This window comes from Talpa occidentalis, unplaced genomic scaffold (genome assembly GCF_014898055.3).
Source record: "Talpa occidentalis isolate TD23 unplaced genomic scaffold, MPIMG_talOcc4v2.1 talOcc4.10, whole genome shotgun sequence".
Taxonomy (NCBI): Eukaryota; Metazoa; Chordata; class Mammalia; order Eulipotyphla; family Talpidae; genus Talpa; species Talpa occidentalis.
This window is the reverse complement of record NW_023600993.1, coordinates 33,544,523-33,570,129: the sequence shown is the minus strand read 5'-3', so window position 1 is coordinate 33,570,129 and position 25,607 is coordinate 33,544,523. Positions and strand designations below refer to the sequence as shown.

The 25,607-nt window shown below is 45.7% G+C and overlaps 1 protein-coding gene across 11 annotated transcripts in view; it reads right to left on the bottom strand.

Moving 5' to 3' along the window:
* The window catches only part of DHX30 (DExH-box helicase 30), a 43,100-nt gene extending 19,311 nt beyond the window's left edge, over positions 1-23,789 (bottom strand). For 2 of the 11 annotated variants that reach the window (XM_037528180.2, XM_054693830.1), the window contains exons 1-5: positions 9,145-9,266; positions 7,165-7,346; positions 6,371-6,477; positions 5,427-5,481; positions 464-559 (exon numbers count right to left, since the gene is read on the bottom strand). In XM_037528180.2, coding sequence (XP_037384077.1) covers positions 464-559; positions 5,427-5,481; positions 6,371-6,395 — 176 coding nt within the window. In that variant the 5' untranslated portion in view covers positions 6,396-6,477; positions 7,165-7,346; positions 9,145-9,266. The other 9 variants (XM_037528231.2, XM_037528214.2, XM_037528222.2 and 6 more) reach the window with 9 other exon arrangements.
* Between the last annotated feature and the right edge of the window lie 1,818 nt (positions 23,790-25,607).

Here is a 25,607-nt window from a genome sequence, read left to right as displayed (position 1 = left end):
GTGCTTTGAGGTGCTAGGGGAAGAAGGAAGTGATTTGCTGGGGATCCCCAAAGCCTCCAAGATGGAGGGCACGGGGCAAAGTGATTGTTCTCTGTTCTGTCCCTGCTACAGCACCCTGTACTTTTTGAGCCACCTGTGCCAGGGACTACCTAGGAGCCTAGAAGATCCAAGCCCTGCAGATTTTCCACACTAGTAATAAACACCCAGACTGAGTCTACGCTCTATTCCTGGTCACACAAAGAGACCCAATGAGATCACAGGGTCGAGCCATTTGGCCAAGAATCATGAAATAACCCAGACCTTCCAATATTCTCTCCCTGAGGGCTCCAACAGCTCTCCTAACCCCACTCTTCCTCACTCATTTTCCAGCGGCCCAGGGCCCTGGAACCCAGGCTCCTACTGCTGCCCACCTCCCCATAGTCCCTGGCCCAAGTTGATGCTGGAGGCAAGGCTCCTCCCTTACCTCGAGAGATGGTCCCTCCAGGGGCAGGGTTGACACACATGGGTGGAAGACGGGGTGGGGGAAGTTTGCACTGACGCTGTCTGTGCTGGGCCCGATCTGGGGAAAAAGAGAAGGGTATCAGGGCAACATATTTTCACTCCTTACAGTTACAAATCCTCAACCACTCCCTTGGTCACCCATTCCACATCCTGCTCTACAGCTCTGAGTTATGAGGATGAGATGGGACAACCATTGTTGAAAGCTGACAGTCATAGTACCATGCAAATTCCCTCGGTGCTTCCACTTAGTTGTCTTCTATTCACAGTAGCTAGCCCTGTGTCTGCTATGGGATCCCCAGCTCTCAAATTATTCTTTCCCTCTAAGACTAGAGTAAGAAAGGAAGTAATTGACTGTTAGCATCCTCCCTGAGAGCCAAGACCAGATCCACATGTACTTTTCCCTCTTTCTATTTTTTATTTTTTATTTTATTTTTTTTTTTTTAATAGAGGCATGTTTCATTTATTTATTTATTTATTTTGTTTGTTTGTTTGTTTTTTGTTTATACATGCACTGGGTACAGTCAGAAGCGCAGGAGGGTGAGAGAATTCACCAGAGCCAGAGTGGGGAGCAGAGCAGGCAGAAGGACTGAAGTACACTGCTGAGGGGAGCAGCGGGCGGCAGGAGAGGTCTGCGCGCCATGTGGGATCCTCCTCCGGTGGCTGGGGAGCAGCCGGGGATCGAACCGGCGCCGCAGAGGCCGCGGGCAGCTTCGCAACCCAGCGCTCAACCGCTGCGCCACCAGGGCGGCCCTCCCTCTTTCTAAAAGTTAACAATTTGCCATTCCAAATATCTCCATTAATTCAGAGATTAACTACTATATTTAAAATAAGTTTTTATATTTTATAATATATGTATATCTTATATACATAAACTAAAATTAAGACATTCATGAGTCTTCCATGGGAAGGTGGAAATATTTGGACAAGGAAGGTATAAACCTTTATATGATCTTTAAAACCACATAAATGGCAAAAATGTCAGTGCCTCACGGTGGGGTAAAAGGTTTATGAGCTCTTGGGCCTCCCCGGTGGCGCAGCGGTTGAGCGCTGGGTTGCGAAGCTGCCGGCGACCTCTGCAGCGCAGTGGTTCGATCCCCGGCTGCTCCCCGGCCACCAGAGGAGGGTCCCACATGGCGCGCAGACCTCTCCTGCCGCCCGCTGCTCCCCTCAGCAGTGTACTTCGGTCCTTCTGCCTGCTCTGCTCCCTGCTCTGGCTCTGGTGAATTCTCTCACCCTCCCGCGCTTCTGACTGTACCCAGTGCATGTATAAACAAAACAAACAAACAAACAAATAAATAAATAAATAAAACATGCCTCTATAAATAAAAAAAAAAAGTGTTTAAAAAAAAAAAAAAAAAGGTTTATGAGCTCTTTGCTCTCTCTGTCCCATGGGTCTCCAACTATTACAGGGACAAGAGAGCAGCAGAGGGAGACAGCACACACACTACACACTTCACAGCCTGGTCTGCTGCAGAGATGTCCACTTCTGTAGTGCAAATTAGGTCATATACAATTGGAAAATAGGGGAATGATATCACTAAACATAAAAACCTTTGGTTCAAATGTAATTTTTCCATGGTAAAGGAACTGGAAAAGTTCAGGTGGAATTGTAATTTTCAGCAGGAAAAAAAAAAAGCTTTTCCACTATAGTTTTTAAAAATTTAAGAATTATATTTAAAAAAATCTTGGTTTTTAAAAATTGAGTGCATGTAGATATATGGGTGTTTGCTATGCAATTTCCTCAGCATTTCAGTATTTTTGAAATTTTTCATAATAAAGTGGTGGGAAAGGAAGCAAGTACCTGCACTCAGGTCCTCATCCCCCACACATCTAGCTGCACACACTTAAGTGCAGCCCCACTGGCTCAGAGCTCCATTTCCATCTGAGCTGCCTCAGCAACTGCCAGCACTGTTCTCATTTGAATATCCTTAGTACGTTTTTTAGTATCACACTGTGCTGCCTGCCTAAGTGGTCCAAAACATCTTCCCAGGCACCAATGATTACTTTTTTCAGACTCTAGTCATAAAGTTGCAGCTATACTGTCTCAACTCTACTTTTCCAATAAGCCCTCTAAAAACAGTATGTGATTTGGGGGGAAAAAAAAGTATATCGTGTTATGGTAGAAATACCGCTAGGGTCTTCTGGAACAAAATCAAGGATCAAGGTTTATATTGGAACTAATTTTAACTCTGCCTTAAAGCTAAAGTTGGAAATGACCAGTTCAATCTCCCCATTCCTGTTTGAGTAGGGTCCTCAGTCATATTCAGGGATGAAGAACAGAAAAAAAGAGGACAAATGACTTGATGATTATTTATTATCTCATTAAACATTTTCAGTAAGGAGAGTAAAGCTGTTACAATCCCACAACAATGCACTGGGTCTTCTTCTGACCAAGTATTTGGAGGAAAATAGCACATTCTTGTTGTTTTTCAAAGTTTTGTTCTGACTGTAAAAGACTCAGCTTGCTCTTGTGACCTGATTCTGATGGATTTACAGCTGAGAAGACAAGAAACCTATGTAAAGATGCTGGCAAAGGCAGTAATAGGTCATTTACCAGGCACATAAGCATGCAGTTTTGAAGATATAGGCATGTCTGTTAAATTAAATTAAATAATAGGAAAGATGAAAGCCATAAGACCCAGTGGGCCAGCTGGCTGCAAAGAATTGCTATGCCTATTACTATTAGAAATATCAATGGCCCATACCATTGAGACAGTTAAGCCCCTGAGTGCCAGGAAGCATCACTGAAGCATAGCTGTCTCCAATCTAGTGTATTGTATACAGCAAGTGCTCAATTATGCAGCTACATAGCACACTGCAGGCTGAGGCCAGGTTGTAACTCTCCAACAAAACATCATAAGGTTGAATCTCAAATAAATTAACATTTTTATATTTATTAAGGACTTGCCAACTCTAGGACATCAACTTGACTAGGGATGGGCCACAGCAAATGTCTTTCCTATATTATCTCTAGTCTTTATTATACCCCTGAACATAGGAGCTGGGAGACAGATGAGGTAATTAACCCCCAGCTTGTTGTCACTGCGGCCAGATTCAAACCCTAGCGAGTTTGACTCAGCTTTGCTCCCCAGGTTTACACTACATTTTCTCTCAAAAGTCAAGATACCCAAGGGAGCTCATAATCTCATCATAGGAACAATGAAACATAGAAAAACTCCATAAGAAATAAAGAGCAGTCCTATATAACAATACAAGTGTCATAACCAACTGCCTAGGCCATGAAACAAACCATAAGTGATACCAGCACACAGAAGATGGAGAAGGTATTTCACCCTGTAGTAAGGAAACCATGAAAGTATAGATTTGCCTAAAGGAAAATATTCATGGCAATGACTGATTAATAGCTTTCCTGGAAACCTTCAAGCACAAAAATGGTTGTTAGCAGGAATATATGTATGTAAAGCAAGGCCCCAAATCAGATTGTATTAAGTACTGAAGCGACTTATTTACTAATATGAATTGTGAGTTTACTAGGTGTCAAGCCTTCTTCTGAACTCTCTACATGTGTTAACTCATCTGATCCTTGGAACAACCTCACGAGGTAGGTACTATGACCTGGCCTATTTAAATCATGAGGAAATGGAGATACAGAGGCTCAGTCACCTGCTCAAGAATCCTCAGTGAGGAGGTAAACCAGGAACATAAGTCTGGTACTCTGGAACTTTTGCTCAGTGAGGCTATGCTACCTTCACTATACTGAACACTAACAATGTCACCCTGACAGAAAGCCTCTCAAACAAATCAATTACCACCCAGAAAGTAAAATCGACAAATGCTTTAAAGGAATTTTGTTCCAATACTCTCACCTGGTACCATCTATCTAGTATGTCAGAGTTTAACAATCCAGGAAAATAGGAAGGTCAAAATTTTATTGGGCTCTCTCCACGTCTTCACAAAGTCAGTGATAGTCATTCAGAGACACTCCCACTATGAGTGGCCCTATTTTCACGCAAGTGGGCCTCACTTTATAAGTGGGTGGACAACAAAGCCCACTGGTTAGTAAGCAAACACAAGGCAATTAAGTGTACTTAATTTTAGCGCTGTCCACACTAACCTCAACTTCAATGTCTTCTTTTCAGACAGTTAACTAAAAAAACTAGGATAACAGATTAATATTTTCATGCAGTATGAAAAAAGGTAGAGTGCCTGAAAACAAAGAGGCAGGAAGTGGCTGCTTTGAGTCCGCTTACATCCAGCCCTTCCTCTGGCCCCATTCAATAGGTTACATAGGGCACCACTTGGCCAAGGTTTTCCAGGCCTCTCTGGTGGTGCAGGGATTAATGTCAGCACTATCAAACTATCAACAGCCACTGCAGCATGAGTTTAATGCCCAGCCAGGGAGCGAACCCACATGGGGCAGCAGACCTCCCCTGTCTTGCCTGTTGCTCCCCTCAGCAGTGTATTTCAATAGATTTACCTGTTCTGCTTCACCAGACCTTCTCTGGTGAATCCTCCCACCCCCTACACCTCTGGCCTTCATTCCAGTTCCTGTACGCATAAATAAAAAAAATCTTTAAAAAAAAAAAAAAAGGGCCTGTCTGGTTGGCACAGCAGTTGAACGCTGGGCTGCTAAGCTGCCCGCAGCCTCTGCAGCACTGGTTCGATCCTTGGCCGGCCAGGGAGCAACCTACATGGCACAGCAGACCTCTCATGTCTCACCTGCTGCTCCCCTCAGCAGTGTATTTTGTCAGTCTGCCTGTTCTGCTCCCCGCTCTGGCTCTGGTGAATTCTCTCACCCTCCTGTGCTTCTGACTGTACCCAGTACTTGTATAAATAAATAAATAAATCTTAAAAAAAAAAAGAGAGATCTAAGGACTATACTGGTAAGGCATTTTCACAGCCTTCACAGTTGCCCATCACAGGGAGGAAGGGCATGTGGTTGGTTACAAGCACAGTTCTGTTACCTTTTCTGAATGAGTCCAGGCTGAACATTTCTGGCCAGGAGGGAAAGCTGGAATCCTAAGAAGAAAAAGGGCCAAGAAGCAATGGTTAATATTTTTGGTCCGGGAACTCAAAGAGAAGACTTCAATAACACAGCACTGTCCAGAAGACCAAACAAATGAAGCTCTTCACTAATGAGCCCCAATTGCTGCACCCAGTTTTAAGGATGGAAGGGCCATCTCCACTCTAGAGTAATTACATGTGTTTCTTTCTAATTGAGAGCTTTCTTCTTTCTCCATCCTAAACTCCCTGTGTCCTGCTAAACAGAAGGGGATACAGTTCATTGTCAGAGACATGTTTCCATCTCATCAAAATACTTGCTGTTTTCCTGGGACTTGTAGGAAAAAATGAAATTCTACATGGATTCCTTTTCTCATGTGACATCAAGAAATGGGACTGATGATTGCCTAATGGACAAACTGGTTTTACTGAGTTTTCACAAAACCTATCAACTTCTCAGGAATGGGATTTGACTGACAGTATCAAAAAGTAGTTGTATAGTGATTCAAAATGAAAAGCTTTTCATGGTAGAATCTCTATGAAATAACAAGTGTTAAAGATTAACTGTCGGTCAAAAATTTTTGTGCATTTTGCTTATTATCACATTTAACTGAGGAATATACCTAGAGATTAAAAAAAAAGAAAACAAACAGAAATAAGTAACACCTGATTTAACAATTTTGTTTTTAAAAACATTTAAACTTATAGATGTTTTTAGTACTGTAGAACTCCTGAGATAAGTACAATAATCTCATGTGATCTTAGTTTAAAAACAGCTACACCATGTTTTAGCAAATTAGGATAATGCCTAACATTACTTGAAGTCTAAGGGGGCCTACATTCCTGCTCCTGACTGCTAATCCCTCTCATTCTCAAATCGTGGGGTGTTGGGGGGTAGAGGGCTGACCTGGGGCCGAATCTTTCAGGTCCATAGCAGGTCTGCCCTGATGGCCTCCTCTCCCCCAGGGATGCCGGAAATTTCAGCCGATAGGATATGGTAGCTCAGAGAGAAAACTTCAATACAATATCAACAATGATACAATTTACTGTAAGAAATTACATTCTACAGACTCCTTCTATCCAAATTAAAAGAAAAAGGGTGTAATTTTAGATTCTAATTTTAAACAAAACCTGATTATTAAGAAAATCTAAAACATCTAAATGATTATTATTTAAGAAACAACAATGTGGTCTTGTTAAGAAACTATAAGTTAATTTGCTTGTAAAAAGACATGGTTTTGCTTTTAAAAAGCTTCTGATCCTCTCAATGCCAATGAAGGCACACATAATACTACCTTTTCTTCTAGCAGTGTAAAAAAAAAATAGTATGAGATTTAAGATAGGATCTTTTAGAGATATTTTACAGAGTTCTAGAACATTTCATAGAGATCCAAAAGAAAGCTGTCTTTCTTGTAATATAGTATTGTTGGAAACCTTTACGGTTGAGAATTTCTCTTAAATAATGTAAAGATAAGTAGAATAATATTATGCCAAGATTTCTTGCATAATTAAACACTACTTAACTCTAGGTAAAGTCACTATGGGATGATTTAAGGATAAAAAAGATTCCATAATGACTAATTAAAAACAGTACCTTTTTCCAAGACATGCACAAATAGATTTAATACATGCCTTTTGCTTTATAGTGTGGTTGCTCATGACACCCACCACAGCTTTGTGTACATGGCTAAATGTACTTACCTTACAAAAGCAGTGATGGTCTCAGATTTTGTAGGCTTTTGAACTGAAGCTGAATTCTCTCCTTGCTATTCCTCATCACGAGGCTGGGCCTCCTCCTGGGAAGTACAATGCTGGGTCACTAAAATGATGGCCCCCGCAGGGAAAGAAAGGTGGTCCGGATCACTGAAATTCATTTACTAACTCTAATAACAAGGACAAGTTTTGTTAGTGGCATGAAACACACAGACCTGACACAAAGGTTCCACTTTAAGAACTGTCATGACCCACTCTAGATTCAGGGCTCACGCTATTGTGAGCTGTCCCACATTAGCCCCTGTAAGGTACCTAGGAAGAAACATCATGGTAAAGAAAGGTTTGTAGTCTTGAAAGCATTCCCTCAAAATCCAGAGCAAAACCTGCTTCAGTTTTGAGTTCTACCTCTATAATCACTATAACATGAACCTATTTAAGGTAAAGAAACTCTTCCAGATTGAGAGATTAATAACTAAATGTTACATACCATTTTTATAGTTTACAAAGGACTTCCACTGACTTTATCTCATTTAATCTATAGTTGTTTAGAGAAGTAGGAATTATCTTTCCCAGAAAAATAAACGGAGGCAGATTTTCCCAGAGAAAGTTATACAACTTGCCTAAGATTCCATAGCTGCTTCAGGGAAGAATGGAAATCTGCCCTGATTTACATTAGTTGCTGGGCTCCAAAGCTTTCCAAGTTTTATATTACACTGCTTTTCTTATTTCCATATCTAACTGTTGCCTAGATGTCTCATGGTTCATTCTTTGAAATAACATTTTATATTGACATCTTCAAAGGTTGCAAAGGCAAGAAGGATCCAACTGATAAACTTTGGATCACAGCTACATAAGTTAAAACACTTGAAGAGTAAATAACTTTTGGAGGTAAAGGACCTATACAAGAGACTGCAGCAAAGAATGTATTTCTTGCACCTTAAAACAACTACACAAATAAAGAGCACTATCATAAATCCCAAAGGCTGTATGAGGAAAAGAATCCTCCCTCCTGGAAACTCTAAGATTCCACGATTTAAGTAAATTATAACATGTGGGCAAGACCCACAATGACAGTGGGATTAGTGTCTCAAAAAAAACTGCAAAGGAAACCATCAGACATTGTCTCCTGTCCCTCTGGCCAGTAAGTTGCAACCCAAAAACAGGTTAAGAGTCTGCATCTGGCCATCTTGCAGACCACCTGCAACAGTGTATGGCCAGCTCCCATGGGTTGTGGTTGCAAAGTGGGATAACCTCAGCTTTGCAAAATTACAATTAAGATGACCAGTGTTGCCACACGAGGACTAGCTAGACAGCATATTAACGCGATTCTCCAGGCTTGGGGGTTCTGAGGACCACCCCCCCCGCACTCCAGTTCACGGCAAACAAAGGACCCAACATGCATTAGATCTTCCCCTGCGAAATGGGCCAAGTCGCCACCAGCAAACAAAGAACACCTCACCCCTTGGCCTCCCCCAGTGACAAGGTGGGTGCAAAAGGGGGCAAATCAGGGGGGCCAGAATGCACCAGGCCTCCCTTTGGACGAACGGTCCAGACGGCTCGGGGGGGCAGACAAAGGTCCCAGGGCACTCCGGGGGTTTCCTTCAGGCCCTGCCTCGAGAAACGGAGCATCCCTTGAGGCAGCGGAGTCCTGGCGCCAAAGAAGCGGCCACTCCGCGATCCCCGCGGAGTCCCTGGCTACCAGGCCCGCCCCGGCGGACCGGTCTGGCCCCCGCCCCCGCTCCGGCTCCATGGCAACGGCAGGCCGAGGCCTGGCTGCCCAGGCTCGGCCCGACCGGCTTCCCAGGGAGGCCTAGGATGCCCGGCCTGCTCCTCGGGCCCGCCCGCTACTCCGCCCCACTCTTCGCCAAGCCCGCGGTCGGACCCGGGCCCCTCCTCGCGCCGACCACCCCCGGCCTCGGCCAGCTCCTCAAGGGGGCACGAAAGGAGAGAATAAAAAGCCCAATTCACCTGTTGTTACAGATGTGAAACAAGCCTCGGTGCACCGCGCATGAGCCGCGGGCCCCCCCAACCACAGCGGACTACAACTCCCACCAGCGGCGGCGAGGCCCCTTCCGGGTCCCGCGGCGGAAGTCCCGCCGGCAGCCCCGGCGCCTCCCGCCCCGCGCCCCCGCCCCGCCCCCGCGCCCGCCCCCGCGCTTCAGCGGGTCCCGAGCGAGCACCCGCCTGGGCCTCGCGGTGGCCGCCCCCTGCTCTCGCCGCGCGGGGCGCCAACCCGCGGCGGCCCCCAGCGCCAGCCTGAGGGGGGACGGCCGTGGCGGGCGCAGGCGGGACTTCCGGCGCCGTGGCGAAGGGGGCGAGCGCGCGGCCCTCCGGGGTCGCCGGGGGAGAGGATCTGGGCGGCTCCGGCCTTCACGCCGCCCCCTTTCCGCGGCGCCGCAGGACCAGGAAGCGGGAGCGAGGGAGCCCCTCGAATCTGCGCGCCCACCCCGCGCCTCCAGTCAAGTGAGGAAGCGCGCCGGGTAAAAGCTTAGCCGGGAACGAAATCCTCCTCGGAGCGCCGAGCTCCCACCCTCCTTGTTGGCTCGCCGCTTCCACAGCCCCGCTCCGGTCTTCAGTTCTTTAGGGAGCTGAGAACTCCTGCCTCCCGAGATTGTTAGGATGAACTCAACCAGATGGCACGTTGCGAACTATACGATGTTAAGGAAAGGACAATGTGGCACTTGCTGGTCGCGAGGAGACCACTGGTCTGGGTGTTGCTGAGCGGGTCTGGAGATGCCGACACCCCGAACTCCCGCTCCCACCCCCTGGCCTCTTAGAAGTGAGGAAGGCGTTGTCCGTCCCTGTTAAAAGCTGCAGTCCTCTAGACGAGGCTCCTGTGTGAGTTCGGTGGAATCCCAACTTCCAAAGGACAGAACTCGGTTCAGGTAGCTCTAAAACTGGGTCAAGACTTTACAGCTGGAGAGAGTAAAATAAGGAGTAAAATATACTCCTTTCAGGAGAACAAGAGTTAGTGCTGTATCAGATGGTTTTGTCAAAACAATAAATGTTATAAGTATTATTTTCCCCATCTCAACTTTGAACAAAATGGAGAGGGGTGTTTGAACAGCGGGTTCATTTTGGGCAAAGCTGGTATTTATGTGAATTATGTATTTGTTGCTAAGCAGACGTTGAGGATACAAAGACCCTGCCCTGACGGAATTTAAGGTCTAGTAAAGGAGAAAAAAGCCTTGTGTGAAGTAACAATGCTGGAAAGGAGTTACAAAGTACTACAGAGACTCAGAGAGAGGAGAAAGGAGTCTGTTACTTCTGAATGACAACTTCAGGGGGAAGGACCATTGGACGGGCATCCAGGTGGAACCCTGGCAAATCCTAAGAATATACAGTAGTAGTTCAGTGTGACCAAAGTGTTGGATGTGTGTGTGGGGCTGAAAAAATCAGAAAAGTAGGTTTGGGTATATGTTAAGGGATTTTGCTTTTGTTTGTTAGCAATTGTTTTATTTCTCTCTTTAAAGATTTTTATTTATTTATGCATGCAAGAATTGGGGTGTAAGCCAGAGGTGTGTAGGGTGAAAGGATTCACCAGAGACAGAGCGGGCGGATCTGCTGAAATACAGTGCTGAGCAGAACAGTCAGATCGACTGAAATACACTGCTGAGGGGAGGAGGAGGTGAGGCAAGGAGAGGTCTGCTGTGCCATGTGGTTTGCTCCCTAGCCGTGGATCAAACCCATGCTGCAGTGGCTGGCGATAGCTTGATAGCACTGTCTTTAACCCCCTGTGCCACAAGGGAGGCTCTGTAAGCAATTGTTTTTTGTAAGACATTTTTACAATTCTGTGTTTTTAGAAGATTATTCTGAAACTATGAAGGTAGAATTGGCTAGAAAAATAGAAGCTAGGATTCTAATTAAATGAGACTGTATGAGTGATTGAACTAGGCTCAACAATGAAAAGGACAAGAAAGAAAGGAATGAGAAGGTGATTGGGGAGTGCCAGGCTGATCCCTGACCACATGTCTATAGAGAAATGACCTTGAGATCTGTGTCAGGGTGACTGAAAGGATTAGTCACTGTTAATTAAGGGACACGGCAAAGATGAGGGTTTGGGCCCTGGTGGCACAAGGGGTTAAGCACAGCACTCTGAAGCTATCCGCAGCCTCTGCAGTGCAAGTTCAATCCCTGGCAATCCAGAGAGCTACCCACATGGCGCAGCAGACCTCTCCTGTCTTGCCCGCGTGTCTTGCCCGCTGCTCCCCTCAGCAGTGTATTTCAGTCAGTTTGCCTGTTCTGTTCCCCACTCTGTTCCACTCTGTTCTGTTCCCCACTCTGTCTCTGGTGAATCCTCTAACGCCCCCTGCCCACACACACACACACCTCTGGCCTACACCCCAGTTCTTGTATACATAAATAAATCTTAAAAAAAAAAAAGATGAGGGTTCAACTTCATATGCATTATGCTTGAAATGCTGTTGTGATGTTAAGTGACAAAGACCTGGTGCCAGCTCCAAAGGAAGTTGTTTTTTTTTTAAAGATTTATTTATTTGTATAAGAACAGGGTATAGGCCAGATGCGCGGGAGGGTGAGAGGACTCACCAGAGACAGGGTGGGGGAACAGAACAGGCTGAGTGACGAAATACACTGCTGAGGGTAGCAGCGGGCGAGACAGGAGAGGTCTGCTGCGCCATGTGGGACCCTTACCAGCCGGCCGGGATCAAACTGGCGCTGCAGAGGCTGCGGACAGCTTCACAGTCGGTGCTCAACCACCTGCACCACCAGGGGAGGCCCTCCAAAGGAACTTCTGATCTGATAAAGAGGATGAGAAAAGCCTGCTAATAAGTCTTAAGACTGAGAGGAATAACTGCAAAAGTGGCACATACTAAATACTTTCCTTCTTACACGTTTTATGTTTTTAGTTTTCTTTCTGAAAGTCTTTTGCTTATTCTTGAGCCTAGAACAATTTAAAAAAAAAAGATTTATTTTTGTTTATTTAAGTGTACAAGAACTGGGGTGTAGGCCAGAGGTGCAGGGGTGAGGGTAAGAGGATTCACCAGAAACAGAGTGGGGAGCAGAGCAGGCAGATGCATTGAAATACACTGCTGAGGGGAGCAGCGGGTGAGACAGGAGAGGTCTGGTGTGCCATGTGGGTTAGCTCCCTGGCCAGGGATCGAACTTGTGCTGCAGTGGCTGCAAATTGCTTCATAGTGCTAACGCATAACCCCTTATACCACCAGGCAGGCCTCCAGAAAAAAAAATTTGAGACATGAATAGGCATCTGACAAAAAGTACATTATATATTGGCCAGTAAGCTTAAGAAAACAAACTTTTTTTTTTTTTTTAAGATTTATTTATTTATTTATTTATACAAGCACTGGGTAAAGTCAGAAGCACGGGAGGGTGAGAGAATTCACCAGAGCCAGAGCGGGGAGCAGAGCAGGCAGAAGGACCGAAGTACACTGTTGAGGGGAGCAGCGGGCGGCAGGAGAGGTCTGCACGCCATGTGGGACCCTCCTCCAGTGGCCGGGGAGCAGCCGGGGATCAAACCAGTGCTGCAGAGGCCGCGGGCAGCTTCGAAACCCAGCGCTCAACTGCTGCGCCACCGGGGAGGCCCAAAACAAACTTTCTTTTAATGTGCTATCTTTTATTATGGCAAATGTAACATAAAATTCAACATTTTGAGGTGTGTAATTCAGTGATATTTGGTATATTTACATACTTATAACCATGTAACCATCATTACTACCTAGTTCCAAAACATTTTCCAACACCCCAAAAGGGAACCCAATATGTACCCGTTTAATAAGTACTCACTCCCATCCTCACTGTTCCCATCCTCCGCAACAACAGCCCTAATCTGCTTTATATGCCTATGGATTTTCCTAATTTGGGTAATTCATATAAATGAAATTATATATGTGGACTTTTATATTTGGCTTTTTTCATTTAGCATAATGTTTTCAAGATGTATCTGTTATAGCATGTATTAGTGCTTCATTTCTGTTCATGGCTGAATAATCATTAGTATACCACATTTTGTTTAACTTTTTGTATGTTGATGGACATTTGGATGTTCCCACCTTTTGACTATTGGGAATAGTGCTGCTATGAACTTTGGAGTATCAGTTTTTGTTTGAGTATCTTTCTTCATTTCTGTTGGTGTATGTATATTTATATATATATAGGAGTAGAACTACAACTTGGTTGTTTTTAAAAAACAAAACTGAAACACACTTAGCCATCTTCTCTCAAATACTGATATTTGTTCTCCATCTGGGTCTCAGCACCCAGACCACCTCATGTACTCATTTGTTTACTTTTACATAATGCCTGTTTCCCTACTAGAATAGAGATCCTGAGAGCAGGGACTTGATCCTTTGTTCACCATTGTCTCCTAAGCACCTTGCACAGTGCCTGACATTGTTCAAAAATAGGTACTGATACATGTTGAATGAGCGAACACTTTCTCTTGGAAGAATGGCTCCACTTCAGGGGAACAAGAACTTTTACCTATTGAGGGTTCGGTATTTATTTATTTATTTTAAGATTTATTTATTTATACAAGCACTGGGGTACAGATCAGAGCACGGGAGGGTGAGAGAATTCACCAGAGACAGAGCGGAGAGCAGAACAGGCAGACGACCAAGAACACTGCTGAGGGGAACAGCAGGCGGATGAGACAGGAGAGGTCTGCTGCCATGTGGTTCTTTCCATGGCCTGCCAGGAATCGAACCCACGTTGCAGGAGCTGCGGACAGCTTCACAGCACTGCGTTCAACCCGCTGCGCCACCGGGAAGGCCCATTTACTTTATTTAAAGGTTGGTTTGCCATATTAGATTTAAGATGTGTGAGCCTTTCACCCATTTCAGTTCCAGGGATTTACCTAACCATACCACCATTCATTGCTGCATTATTTGTAGTGTTTAAAACCAAAATCTGGGAGATCCATGACTGGTGAGGCTGCCACAGTCTGGACATTCTTGAATCAGGAGACCAAGTGCAGGGCCAGAAATGTCAGGGGTCAAGGCATATCCAAAGTCTGCATGTCCCAGTTCTAGTCATTATAGGTTTTCTTTGGCTGTGAACTCTCAGATCACACCTGTTCTTTCACTTTTAAGGTACAGCAAACAGCTGATGTGGAGCAGGTGCTGACTTTGACCATTCTCTGCCTCAGTGAGCAAGACAAAGAAGAGTGTAATATGGTAGAGGCTGTAGGGCCTCCCCGGTGGCACAGCAGTTGAGCGCTGGGTTGCGAGGCTGCCTGCAGCCTCTGCAGTGCCGGTTCGATCCCCGGCCGACGGGCAAGGGTCCCACATGGCGCAAAGACCTCTCCTGCCACCTGCTGCTCCCCTCAGCAGTGTACTTTGTCAGTCTGCCTGTTCTGCTCTCCACTCTGGCTCTGGTGAATTCTCTCACCCTCCCGCACTTCTGACTGTACCCAGTGCTTGTATAAATAAATAAATAAATCTTTAAAAAAAAAAATTGGTAGAAGCTGTGGTCTGGAGTCATGAAATGAATAGATTGCAGTTCTTGTGCCCAACCTCAAGTTGGGCCAGCCTATGCTAAATTTGGGTATCTTCCAGCTCCAACCACCTATATCTGAAGTTAGACTCTGGCCCTGTGCAGATAATTGGGTGGCACCCAATTGTTATAAGCAAGAACATTTCTGAGGAAGAAGAAAGGGAGGAGGGAGAGGATGATGCCTGCCAAGATGCTGTCCCATCACCTCCGCAGGCAGTCAGTTCACCGCCCCCCCCCCCAACAAGCATCATGGCCATATTCCTGTGAAAGTTTTAAGAATTTTAAATATCTTCTTCACTGAGGAGGGGTGGGTAGGGTGAAGAGCCTTGACCCGGTGCTAAGAGAATTGGCATGCAGTTCTCCTTAGAGCCCTGACGTTTTTCTAATCCGATGCCAGGACAAGGGTTTCCTTCTTCTCAAGGAGTTGGAGGGGCTCTGAAGTCGATCCTGATCTTCTATCCTTACTTGCTATGACATTGGAGGTAGTATCTGAAGCTCAGGACTATGTTTTTTTTTAAAGATTTTTTTTTTTTAGATTTATTGATTTATGCATATAAGAGCTGGGGTACAGGCCAGAGATGTGGTGTGGGGTGAGAGGATTCACCAGAGACAGAAAGGGGAGCAGAACAAGCAGACTGACTGAAATACACTGCTGAGGGGAGCAGCGGACTAGACTGGAGAGGTCTGCCTCGCCATGTGGGTTGCTCCCTGGCTGGCTGGGGATCGAACTCATGCTGTAGAGGCTGCGGACTACTTCATAGTGCAGTGCTTAACCCCTTGTGCCACCAGGGAGGCCCCTAAAGATTTATTTTTTTAAAGATTATTTATGCATTACAAGAACTGGGGTATAGGGCAGAGGTGCAGGGGCGGATGAGAGGATTCACCAGAGACAGAGTGGGGAACAGAACAGGCAGACAGACAGAAATATACTGCTGAGGGGAATAGCGGGCAAGTGAGGAGAGGTCTGCTGTGCCATGTGGGAAGCTCCCTGGCAGGCCTGGGATCAAACTCATGCTGCAGAGGCTATGGATAGCTTCATAGTGCTGTGCTTAACCCCTTGTGCCACCAGGGAGGCCCAAAGATTTATTTTTATTTATTTAGGTATACAAGAAGGGAGTAGGCCAGAGGTATGGTGGGGAGGGGGCAGAAGGAGATCTACCAGAGGCTGGGGAGCAGAACAGGTGAATCCACTGAAATACACTGCTGAGAGGAGCAGTGGGCAAGACAGGAGAGGTCTGTTGCACGATATGGGTTAGTTCCTTGACTGGATGAACTTATGCTGCAGTAGCTGGTGATAGCTTGATAGCACTGAGACTTAACCCCTAAGCCACCACAGAGACCCAGGGCTGTAAATTTTTAACATGTTTGACATTTTTGGATAAAGTTTAAAATAGGTGTTTTTTTTTTTTTTTGTTTTGTTTTGTTTTTTGCTGAAAGGAAAAAAAACCCTGAAAAACCTTACATCTTCCTTTTTAGGGGACTAATTGAATTAAATAGACTACATCTGTATTAGTCTATGCTGGCGATCATAACAAAACACCACAACTAGGTGGTTTAAACAACAGATATTTACTTTCTGATAGTTATGAAGGCTAAAAGTCGAAGATTAAGGTGCCATCAGTTTCTGGTGAGGTCTCTATTTTTGGTTTATAGATGCTTGCTTTCTTGCTGTGTCCTCACATTGCCTTTCCTCTGTGCTTGCCTATATATAGAGAGAGCTCTGGTCTCTTACTTTACAACTACACCAGTCCCTCCCTTAAGATTAGGGCCCTCTCCTTTAGGACCTAATTACCTCCATAAAGGCACCATCTCCAAATATAGTCATATTAGGGGTTGAGGCTTCAACATAGGAATTTGGCAGTTATATTATTCAGTCCATAATAATATAAGTTAAATGAAGTAGTATACAGCAATTACAAAGGATGAGATTTAGTGTGGAAAAATAGCCAAGAAATGTTGAGTGAAAGAAATCAACTTCTAAATCCAGCATATTTATAACTCCAATTACTTTTTTAAAAATATTTATTTATGCATGTAAGAGCTGGGGTACAGGCCAGAGGTGTGGGGGGAGAGGGGAGTCACCAGAGACAGAGTGGGGAACAGAACAGGCAGACTGAAGTACACTGCTGAGAGGAGCAGCAGGCGAGTCAGGAGAGGTCTGCTGCACCATGTGGGTAATTCCCTGACCTGGGATTGAACTCTTGCTGCAGTGGCTGGCAACAGCTTTATAGCACTGAGACTTAACCCCTTATGCCACCAGGGAGGCCCTAGTTTCAGGTCTTATATTCAAATCTTTTATCCATTTTGGGTTGCTTTTTGTGTATGGTGTGAGTTAGTATTCTAGTTTCATTCTTTTGCATGTAGTAATCCAGTTTTCCCAGCACCATTTATTGAAGAGACTATCCTTTTTCCATTGCATATTCTTTGTTCCTTTGTTATATTAGTTGACTATATATCTATGGCTTTATTTCTGGGTTTTCAATTCGATTCTGATAATTACATTTTTTAAAGACCATGTGTAACTAGTAAATGAATAGAAATCTAATTCAAACGTCTAAGCCCATCAAAGGAAAATGAGCAGAAGGCAAGAGAGGAGAAAAGAGTAGCAATAAAAAACATGGTAAGCAAAAGAAAATAGATAAGATAGCAATGTATTAATACATATTAATAATCATGATGAATGTAAAAAGTTTAAACTTGCTTGCTTACTGCGTTCACATAGGGGTAAGCAGTGTTCAGTGTCTTGTCGGTGCCAGTCTTTTCCGCCTTTGGTCTTTTTAGCGAGAAATGTAATTCTTCTATTAAGCAGTAGAGGTCAGCAGCGTTCATTACAGCTTTCCTTTCCCTTAGGTGGAATCCTTAAGTGATTTCTGTCAGCGCAGCAGGAATCAGGTATGTGTTTCTGTTAAAGCTGAGATGATCTTTCATGCAAGGCTGATTCCTACATTAAAAAAAAACCAAACATGGTGCTTAGATTTTACCTTTTTTTAAATTAATTAAATAATTAAATATATATATATATTTTTTTTTTGGTGGGACCCTAGCCGGCGGCTGGGGAACGAACCGGCGCCGCAGAGGCTGCGGGCAGCCTTGCTGCCCAGCGCTCAACTACTGCGCCACCAGGGGAGGCCCTGTACCTTTTTTTTTTAAAGATTTATTTATTTATTTATACAAGCACTGGGTACAGTCAGAAGCGGGGGAGGGTAAGAGGATTCACCAGAGCCTGAGCAGGGAGCAGAACAAGCAGAAAAACAGAAGTACACTGCTGAGGGGAGCAGTGGGCATGGCAGGAGAGGCCTGTCGCACCATGTGGGACCCTCACTGGTGGCTGGGGATCGAACCTGCGCTGCAGACACTGCAGGTAGCTTCACAGCCCAGCGCTCAACTGCTGCGCCACTGGGGAGGTCCCTATTCATGGATTTTCAACTCCTCAAAGTAGTTGCCAAGGATGTATTTAGTGAGATCTAGAAGTAGACTCAAAAGGTAGCTATTTTATGATTGCCCTTCTTAATTGATGCAAATTGGTTAGATGTTCTGTGAACATAGTTGTTGTAGCTATAGAGTGAAGTTTCAATAGGATTTATGCCACCAGGGAGCCTTCAAGGGATCTAAGAACATCTAAATTTATACAAGCTAATGTCTTTACTGTTTCTGAAAAACTATTATGATAAATCTTTCTGGGTAACAGTTAATCATGTGGTTTGTTCACTCACTTAGATGTATGCTACCAGATTGGATTCTTTTTCTTACTGCCACCTTTTTATTTTCTTAAAAATTTATTAGACGTTGTCTTAACCCATATTAGAATAAGCAGAGAATGAGCAGAGACTCATAAATGAGAGTATCCTTCTGCTCTGGCCTGTTGCCCAGTTTTGCCATTTTCCATTTTTTACTACATCTTTACTTTCATTTCAACTATGTTAATTCTAGTGGTAATAACTGTTAGCCCAGAGTCACTGACTGCAAGTTATATTTAGGTACTCAGGCTAATTTTGAAACTAGTAATTATGTTTAGCTTGTGTTTATGTAGGCAATGACTCATTTTAACTTCATTTCTCTCACAATTTCATGTGGGAACATAATAATTCAATTATGCAATGACACTAACATATTTATATGGCCTATTTAGAAGTCTAATGACATTACAGAATCAGCATGAATTGGCTAGTACAAATGTTTCCAGTTTGACTATCAAAGGACAGAACTTTTCTTTTTAATGAAATGTCTTTTTTTTTTTTTTAAAAAGAAAGATTTATTTTATTTATGCACACAAGAACTGGGGTATATGCCAGAGGTGTGGGGGGTTAGAGGATTCACCAGAGACAGAGTGGGGAGCAGAACAGGCAGATCTATTGGAACACACCGCTGAGGGGAGCAGCGGGTGAGTCAGGAGAGGTCTGCTGTGCCATGTGAGTAGCTCCCTGGCCGGGGATCAAACTTGTGCTGCAGTGACTGTGGAGAGTTTTGTAGGTTGCATCTTAACCCCTTGTGCCACCAGGAAGGCCCCAAAGGATAGAACTTTTAAAGTTGAACTGTGAAATTCACCCTTTGTTAACTGACTTTTCCTATGCCATTCATTAGAGTTATAAAAGCAGTATTAAACTTTCAGAATTTATACCTTGAATATGAATTATTCATATGAAGTAATCTTTTTCCTTTCCTGTTTATTTCATCACTGAAGACTCAAGAAAGGAAACTATTTATGAATTTGTGAGAATGTTAACATAGCTGTTTAGCATTTAGTACAATCATGTAGGACCCAGAAACAAAAACAGCTTCAAGGGGCCTCCCTGGTGGTGCAAGGGCTTCAGTCTCAGCACTATGAAGCTATCTGCAGCTACTGCAGCACAAGTTCGATCCCCAGCCAGAGAGCTAACCCATATGGCATAGTAGACCTCTCCTGTCTCATGCCGCTCCCCTCAGCAGTGTATTTCAGTAGATCTGCCTGTTCTGCTCCCCACTCTATCTCTGGTGAATCCTCTCACCCTCTGCACCTGTGGCCTATACTCCAGTTCTTGTATGCTTAAATAAATAAAAAAATAAATCTTGGGCCTCCCCTGTGGTGCAGTGGGTTGAGCACAGTGCTGTGAAGCTGACCACAGTCTCTGCAGCGCGGGTTCAATTCCCTGCCGGCCAGGGAGATGCTCACATGGCGTGGCAGACCTCTCCTGTCTTGCCCACTGCTCCCCTCAGCAGTGCTTTCGTCTCCCTGTTCTGCTCCTCACTCTGTCTCTGGTGAATCCTCTCACCCGTGCCTCTGGCCTGTACCCCAGCTCTTGTATAAACAAAATCAATCTTTAAAAAAATTTTTTTAAAAAAAGGATAATAGCAGCATGATTTCTCATTAAGAAGTCACAAATATGCAAATACTTAGTCAAGTTTGGAATCATTTGATTTTGATAAAAATAAATGGAAAGTTTGAGGAATGGAATACTTACAAACTTTGAAAATACTTATCCAAGAAATACTAATTAATTGCAAAGGCAAAAAGTACAGAATCCTGGAAGATACTCTCTTATCAGAGTAATGGAAATAATGAAAGAAATGAAATCAGGGCCTCCCCTGGTAGCACAGGCAGTTGAGTGCCTCGCTGTGAAGCTGTCCACAGCCTCTGCAGCGCTGGTTCTATCCTGGCCAGCTGGTGAGGGTCCCACATGGTGCAGCAGACCTGTCGCACCCACTGCTCCCCTCAGCAGAGTATTTCATCAGTCTGCCTGTTCTGTTCCCCTGCTCTGTCTCTGGTGAGTCCTCTCACCCTCTTGCGAATCTGGCCTGTAACCTGGTTCTTGTATAAATAAATAAATAAATCTATCTTTTTTTAAAAAAAGAAAGAAATGAAATCATGTGCTGCTTGATAATATGCAGTGAACAGAACATAGCATAATGAACATCAGCCAAACTTAAATTGAAGGACATTTCACAAAACAACTGGCTTATAATCTTCCAAGTTGTCAATGTTTTTTTTTTTTAATTTATTTATTTATGCATACAAGAACTGGGGCATAGGCCAGAGATATAGGGGGAAAGAGGATTCACCAAAGACAGAGTGGGGAACAGAACAGGCGGACTGACTGAAATACACTGCTGAAGGGAGGAGCGTGCGAGCCAGGAGAGGTCTCCTGTGCCATGTGGGTAGCTCCCTGGCTGGGGCTAGAACTCATGCTGCAGTGGCTGCTGATAGCTTCATAGTGCTGAGACTTAACCTCTTGCACCACCAGGGAGGCCCACTAAGCTGTCAATGTTTTAAAAGTTAAAGACTGGGGCCCCCCTGGTAGTGCAAGAGGTTAAGTCTCAGCACTGTGAAGCTGTCAGCAGCCACTGCAGCACAAATTCGATCCCAGCCCAGGGAGCTAACCCACATCTGACAGCAGACCTCTCCTGTCTCAACTGCTGCTCCCCTCAGCAGTGTATTTCAATCAGTCTGCCTGTTCTGCTCCCCACTCTGTCTTTGGTGAATCCTCTCAGGCCACTTCCCCCCGGCCTCCCATACCTCTGGCCTTCACTCTAGCTCTTGTATGCATAAATAAAATAAATCTAAAAAAAAAAGAAAGATAAAGAAAGAGACGCTGTTCCATATTTGCAGCTTGAAAGTCGACTTAATGCAATGTATGATTCTGAACTGGAAACTTGGGTATAAAGGAATTTAGAGAAGCAACAAGAAAAAATTTGAAGAGGACTGAGGCTAGCATTAATTCCCAGCTTTTGATAGTTGTGTTGTGATTATATGAGAATATATGCTTGTCTGTAAAAAATACATACACTTTTTGAGAGTGAAGGGCATCATGTCAATAACATGTTTGTTGGTTGGAGTGGTTTAGGAAAAGAGAAAATTCTTTGTAAGCTTGAGATTTTTTTTTAAGATTTATTTATTTATGCATACAAGAGCTGGGGTGCAGGCCAGAGGTGTGAGAGGATGCACCAGAGACACAGAGTGGGGAGCAGAACAGGCAGATCTACTGAACTATACTGCTAAGGGGAGCAGCAGAGAGACAGGAGAGATCTGCTGCGCCGTGTAAGTCAGCTCCCTGGCTGAGGATCCAACTCAGGCCCCAGTGGCTGGCGATAGCTTGATACTGCTGAGACTAACTCCTGCGCCACCAGGGAGGTCCTTGATATTGTTTTAAAATAAAAACTTTAAAAAATGTAAAGCATTCCATTAAAAAATTCTACACCCATCTCTGTTTTCACCCATGTGTTTGAGTTCCACCAAACATGTTTTCACACTATAATGCCCTTGTTCCAGTTGTTTTCGTGTGTCTTCTTTTTTCTGTGACAACACTGTATGAATTCTTAAAAGTTTGCTTCAAAAATTCATGGACTTTCAAATCACCTGCTGTTCTGTGGACATATAGCATTATGTTCCCTTTTTTGGGTGAAAGATTTATTAATTTATGCATACAAGAGCTGCAGTGGCTGTGTATAGCTTCACAGTGCTGGACTTAACTCCTTGCGTCACCAGGGAGGCCCCTGTTTTTTTTTTTTTTATTTTTAAAAAAGATTGTTTTATTTATGCATACAAGAGCTGGGCACAGGCCAGAGATGGGGGATATGTGGGAAGGGGGAGAGTGAGAGGATTCACCAGAGACAGAGTGGGGAACAGAACAGGCAGACTGACTGAAATACACTGTTGAGGGGGGCAGCAGGCGAGTCAGGAGAGGTCTGCTGCACCATGTTGGTTGCTCCCTGGCCGGCTGGGGATTGAACTCATGCTGCAGAGGCTGTGGATTCCTTTATAGTGCAGTGCTTAACCCCTTTCACCACCAGAGAGGCCCTGGTGCAGGCCAGGAAGTGGGTAAGAAGATTCCCTATAGACAGAGTGGGAAACAGGCAGACTGACTGAAGTACATTGCTGAGGGGAGCAGTGGGCGAGACAGGAGAGGTCTGCTGTGACATGTGTGTTAGCTCCCTTGCTGGGAATGGGACTCGGTAGTGCAGCAGCTGCAGTGGCCAGTGGCCATGATAGCTTCACAGTGTTGACACTTAACCCTTGCACCACCAGGTTGTCCCCGGCATTAGTTCTTAATTCCGTAATGGTCAGGCATACTTTGTCAATAATTTCAAGCCTTTTTGGCTCTCTAGGCCATTCATTCATTCATCAAACAATAATCACCTATTAGATAACAGGCCCTGTGCTCTGCTAGGTTCTCAGGAAAATACAGGTAGAGGTGAGTGTTTCTCAGAGAATGTCGAGCTGGCACTTTAGCTGTTGAAGGCTGAATGGTCAGGGGTTGCTTTTACAAAATACCTCTAAGCTATGAATTTGAAAGCACCTAAGTGACAACCAGCGGGGAACATTTGCCAGGTCAGGAGAACAGCGGGTGGGTGGTAAGGCTCGGAAGCAAGAAAGAGCTGGAGTGGCTGCAGCAAGGTGGTGTGTGGACGGGGAAGGAGTGTGAAGTAGAATACGTTCCGGATGCTTGTCCCGGGTGGATGTTCTACCAGGGCTACACTGCCGCTTCTCGCAGAGCGGATCTGAGGCCAGCGGGGACGGGTGCAGCTTCTCACCCCGCGTGTGGGTATCTGCGAGCACCCGATACCCTAAACGGGATCCCTTCGGAAATTCTCACACTAGTACTTTTCTCCCGGGCGGTGCAGGTGATGACCCAGAAACACCATGCTGTTGTCGACCACTTGACAATCAGACTCAGGAACTGCGGAAAGAGCCAGAAGCGCAGGGACCGCGCCTGGGGAACAGAGACTGCGCAGCAGACCCCGCCGGAAGGGGCGGGCCGCAACGCCGGTTCCAGCCCTTCCAGCCGCGCGTGCCGCGCATGCGCACGCGCGTGCCCTTGTCGGTTAGGGCGCCGGTCTGAGGAGGGGCGGGGCCGAGTGTTCGCGCCGGAAGGGGGTTGGCTGGGCGGGGCCGAGAGGCGGTAGTGGCGGCTGTGCGCGCGCGCGCGGGTGCGAACGGGGAACGCCGCGAAGGCCGGGGCGGGCCGGGCAGTGGAGACGACCGACGGCGACGATGGCCGCGGCGACGGGCTGCGGCGGGTCGGGGGCGGCGGCAGGCGCCGCGGGGGCGGGGGGCGCGACGACGGCCGCGGGCCTGGCCGTTTACCGGCGGAAGGACGGGGGCCCGGCCAGCAAGTTTTGGGAGAGCCCGGAGACGGTGTCCCAGCTGGATTCGGTGCGCGTCTGGCTGGGCAAGCACTACAAGAAGGTGGGTTCGCGCGCCCGTGGGGGCCGGGAGGCCGCGCGACGGGGCCCGGGGCCGGCTGCCGGCCTCGCGGCCTCGGGCCGCCCCTCCCCCCCGCTCGCCACGAGGGACAACAAAGGCAGGCGCCGGGCCCGCCACGCCCCCGCCGTCGGTCCCGGCGCCCGCGCCCGGCCCAGGCTCCGCGGAGCCCACGCTCCTGGGGCGCAGCCCCCGCCTGCCCGGCGGCGGGGACGGGCGAGCCCCGCGGGCTGGGGGTGCGCGTGTTCTTCTTTTGTTAACTGTGTTAGGTGTGTGAGCGATTATTAAAAACTGCGTGGTAAAGCTTCATGTTTTCTTTAGAGACTAGTTTCCGAACGTCAGGTGAGCTAATGTTTTTGCGAAAAGGAAGCCTGGACGATTGTACTCGGAAGTTAATTAAAGCAGGTTAATGAAATGAGCTGCAGTGCTGATGGGAACCAATGCTGAAAAAAGTTTCTTTGCTTCGTAGTACCTTTGCTTGTCTTTCGTGTGAGAACGAGAGTTCATGTTCCCTCGTACTTCCCCTGAGAACCCCATTTGTCACTCCAACTGCTATCACCACTTTTTGAGATTTCCCACCCCCCCCTTTCTGTTTCTTTGACTTCTGTTACCTAGGTCTCCCCTATCAGCGGTTTTGAAAGTTGTGATTTAACCCCCTGTTTATAACATTTTTTCCCCCTTAACCTTCTCTTTATGTAAATTCTGAGGAATGATTCCCTAGAAGGTGTAATGTAGCAGACAGCACCAAATTTCCGGAATATCCTTTTTAGATCTTTATTTCCTTCACTGAGGACAATATAACGCTGGGGCGAGGACCCTGGCAGCCTGTTCACTATAATGTGTCCTGGTGCATAGTTGGTACTCATCGCTTCGCCCTTAGTTGCTTAGTAAATATTTGTTGAGTGGATTGAAAAATAAGCTAGTCTAGGAACCTGTTCATTTGGGGTCTAGGACACAGTGAAGCCTGTCAGCTTTTGGAAGTTTTTCGACGTGGACAGGGATCTCCGTTTATGTTGATGTTACATTGTGGTACTTCCAGAAATGATTATTTCTTACCTGAAGTTTTAGGAAGTGAGAGACTATATTTTTATGAATGACACTTTTTTTTAAAAGATTATTTATGCATACAAGACCTGGAGCACAGGCCTGAGGTGTGGGGGGGTGAGAGGATTCACCAGAGGCAGAGTGGGGAGCAGAACAGGTGGATCTACTGAAGTACACTGCTGAGGGGAGCAGCAGGCGAGACAGGAGAGGTCCACTGCACCACGTGGGTCACCTCCCTGGATGGCTGGGTATCAAAGTTGTGCTACAGTGGCTGGGGACAGCTTAGTAGTGCTGCGTCTTAACCCCTTGCTCCACAGGGAGGCCCCTGAATGACACATTTTTTAAATGCTGTGACTCTTTCTCCCCTCCCTGAAATTTTGGAGTCATATTTGAAGTTGTCATTTTTTTTCTCGTCTGTATATAAAAAGTGTTGCTTTTCTTCATAGGGTGACGAATTGGTCACTGTGTGTGTGTGTGTGTGTGTGTGTGTGTGTGTGTGCGCGCGCGTGCGTGTGTGCGCGCTCCCGCGAGTACACGGGTGCCCGCCCAGGCAGGCATGCAGGCAATAGAGCTTCTAAAAGTGGCCAAGGGAACTGAATATATTTATATTATGAAATTAGTTTTTAAATCATGTGCCCTTCTACCAGTGCCTTGGCTCTTAAATTCAATGTACTTTAATTTCTCCCACACTTTGTATCTTTTTCCAATTTTATTGTTACATGTTTTTCTTACCACAAGGAAT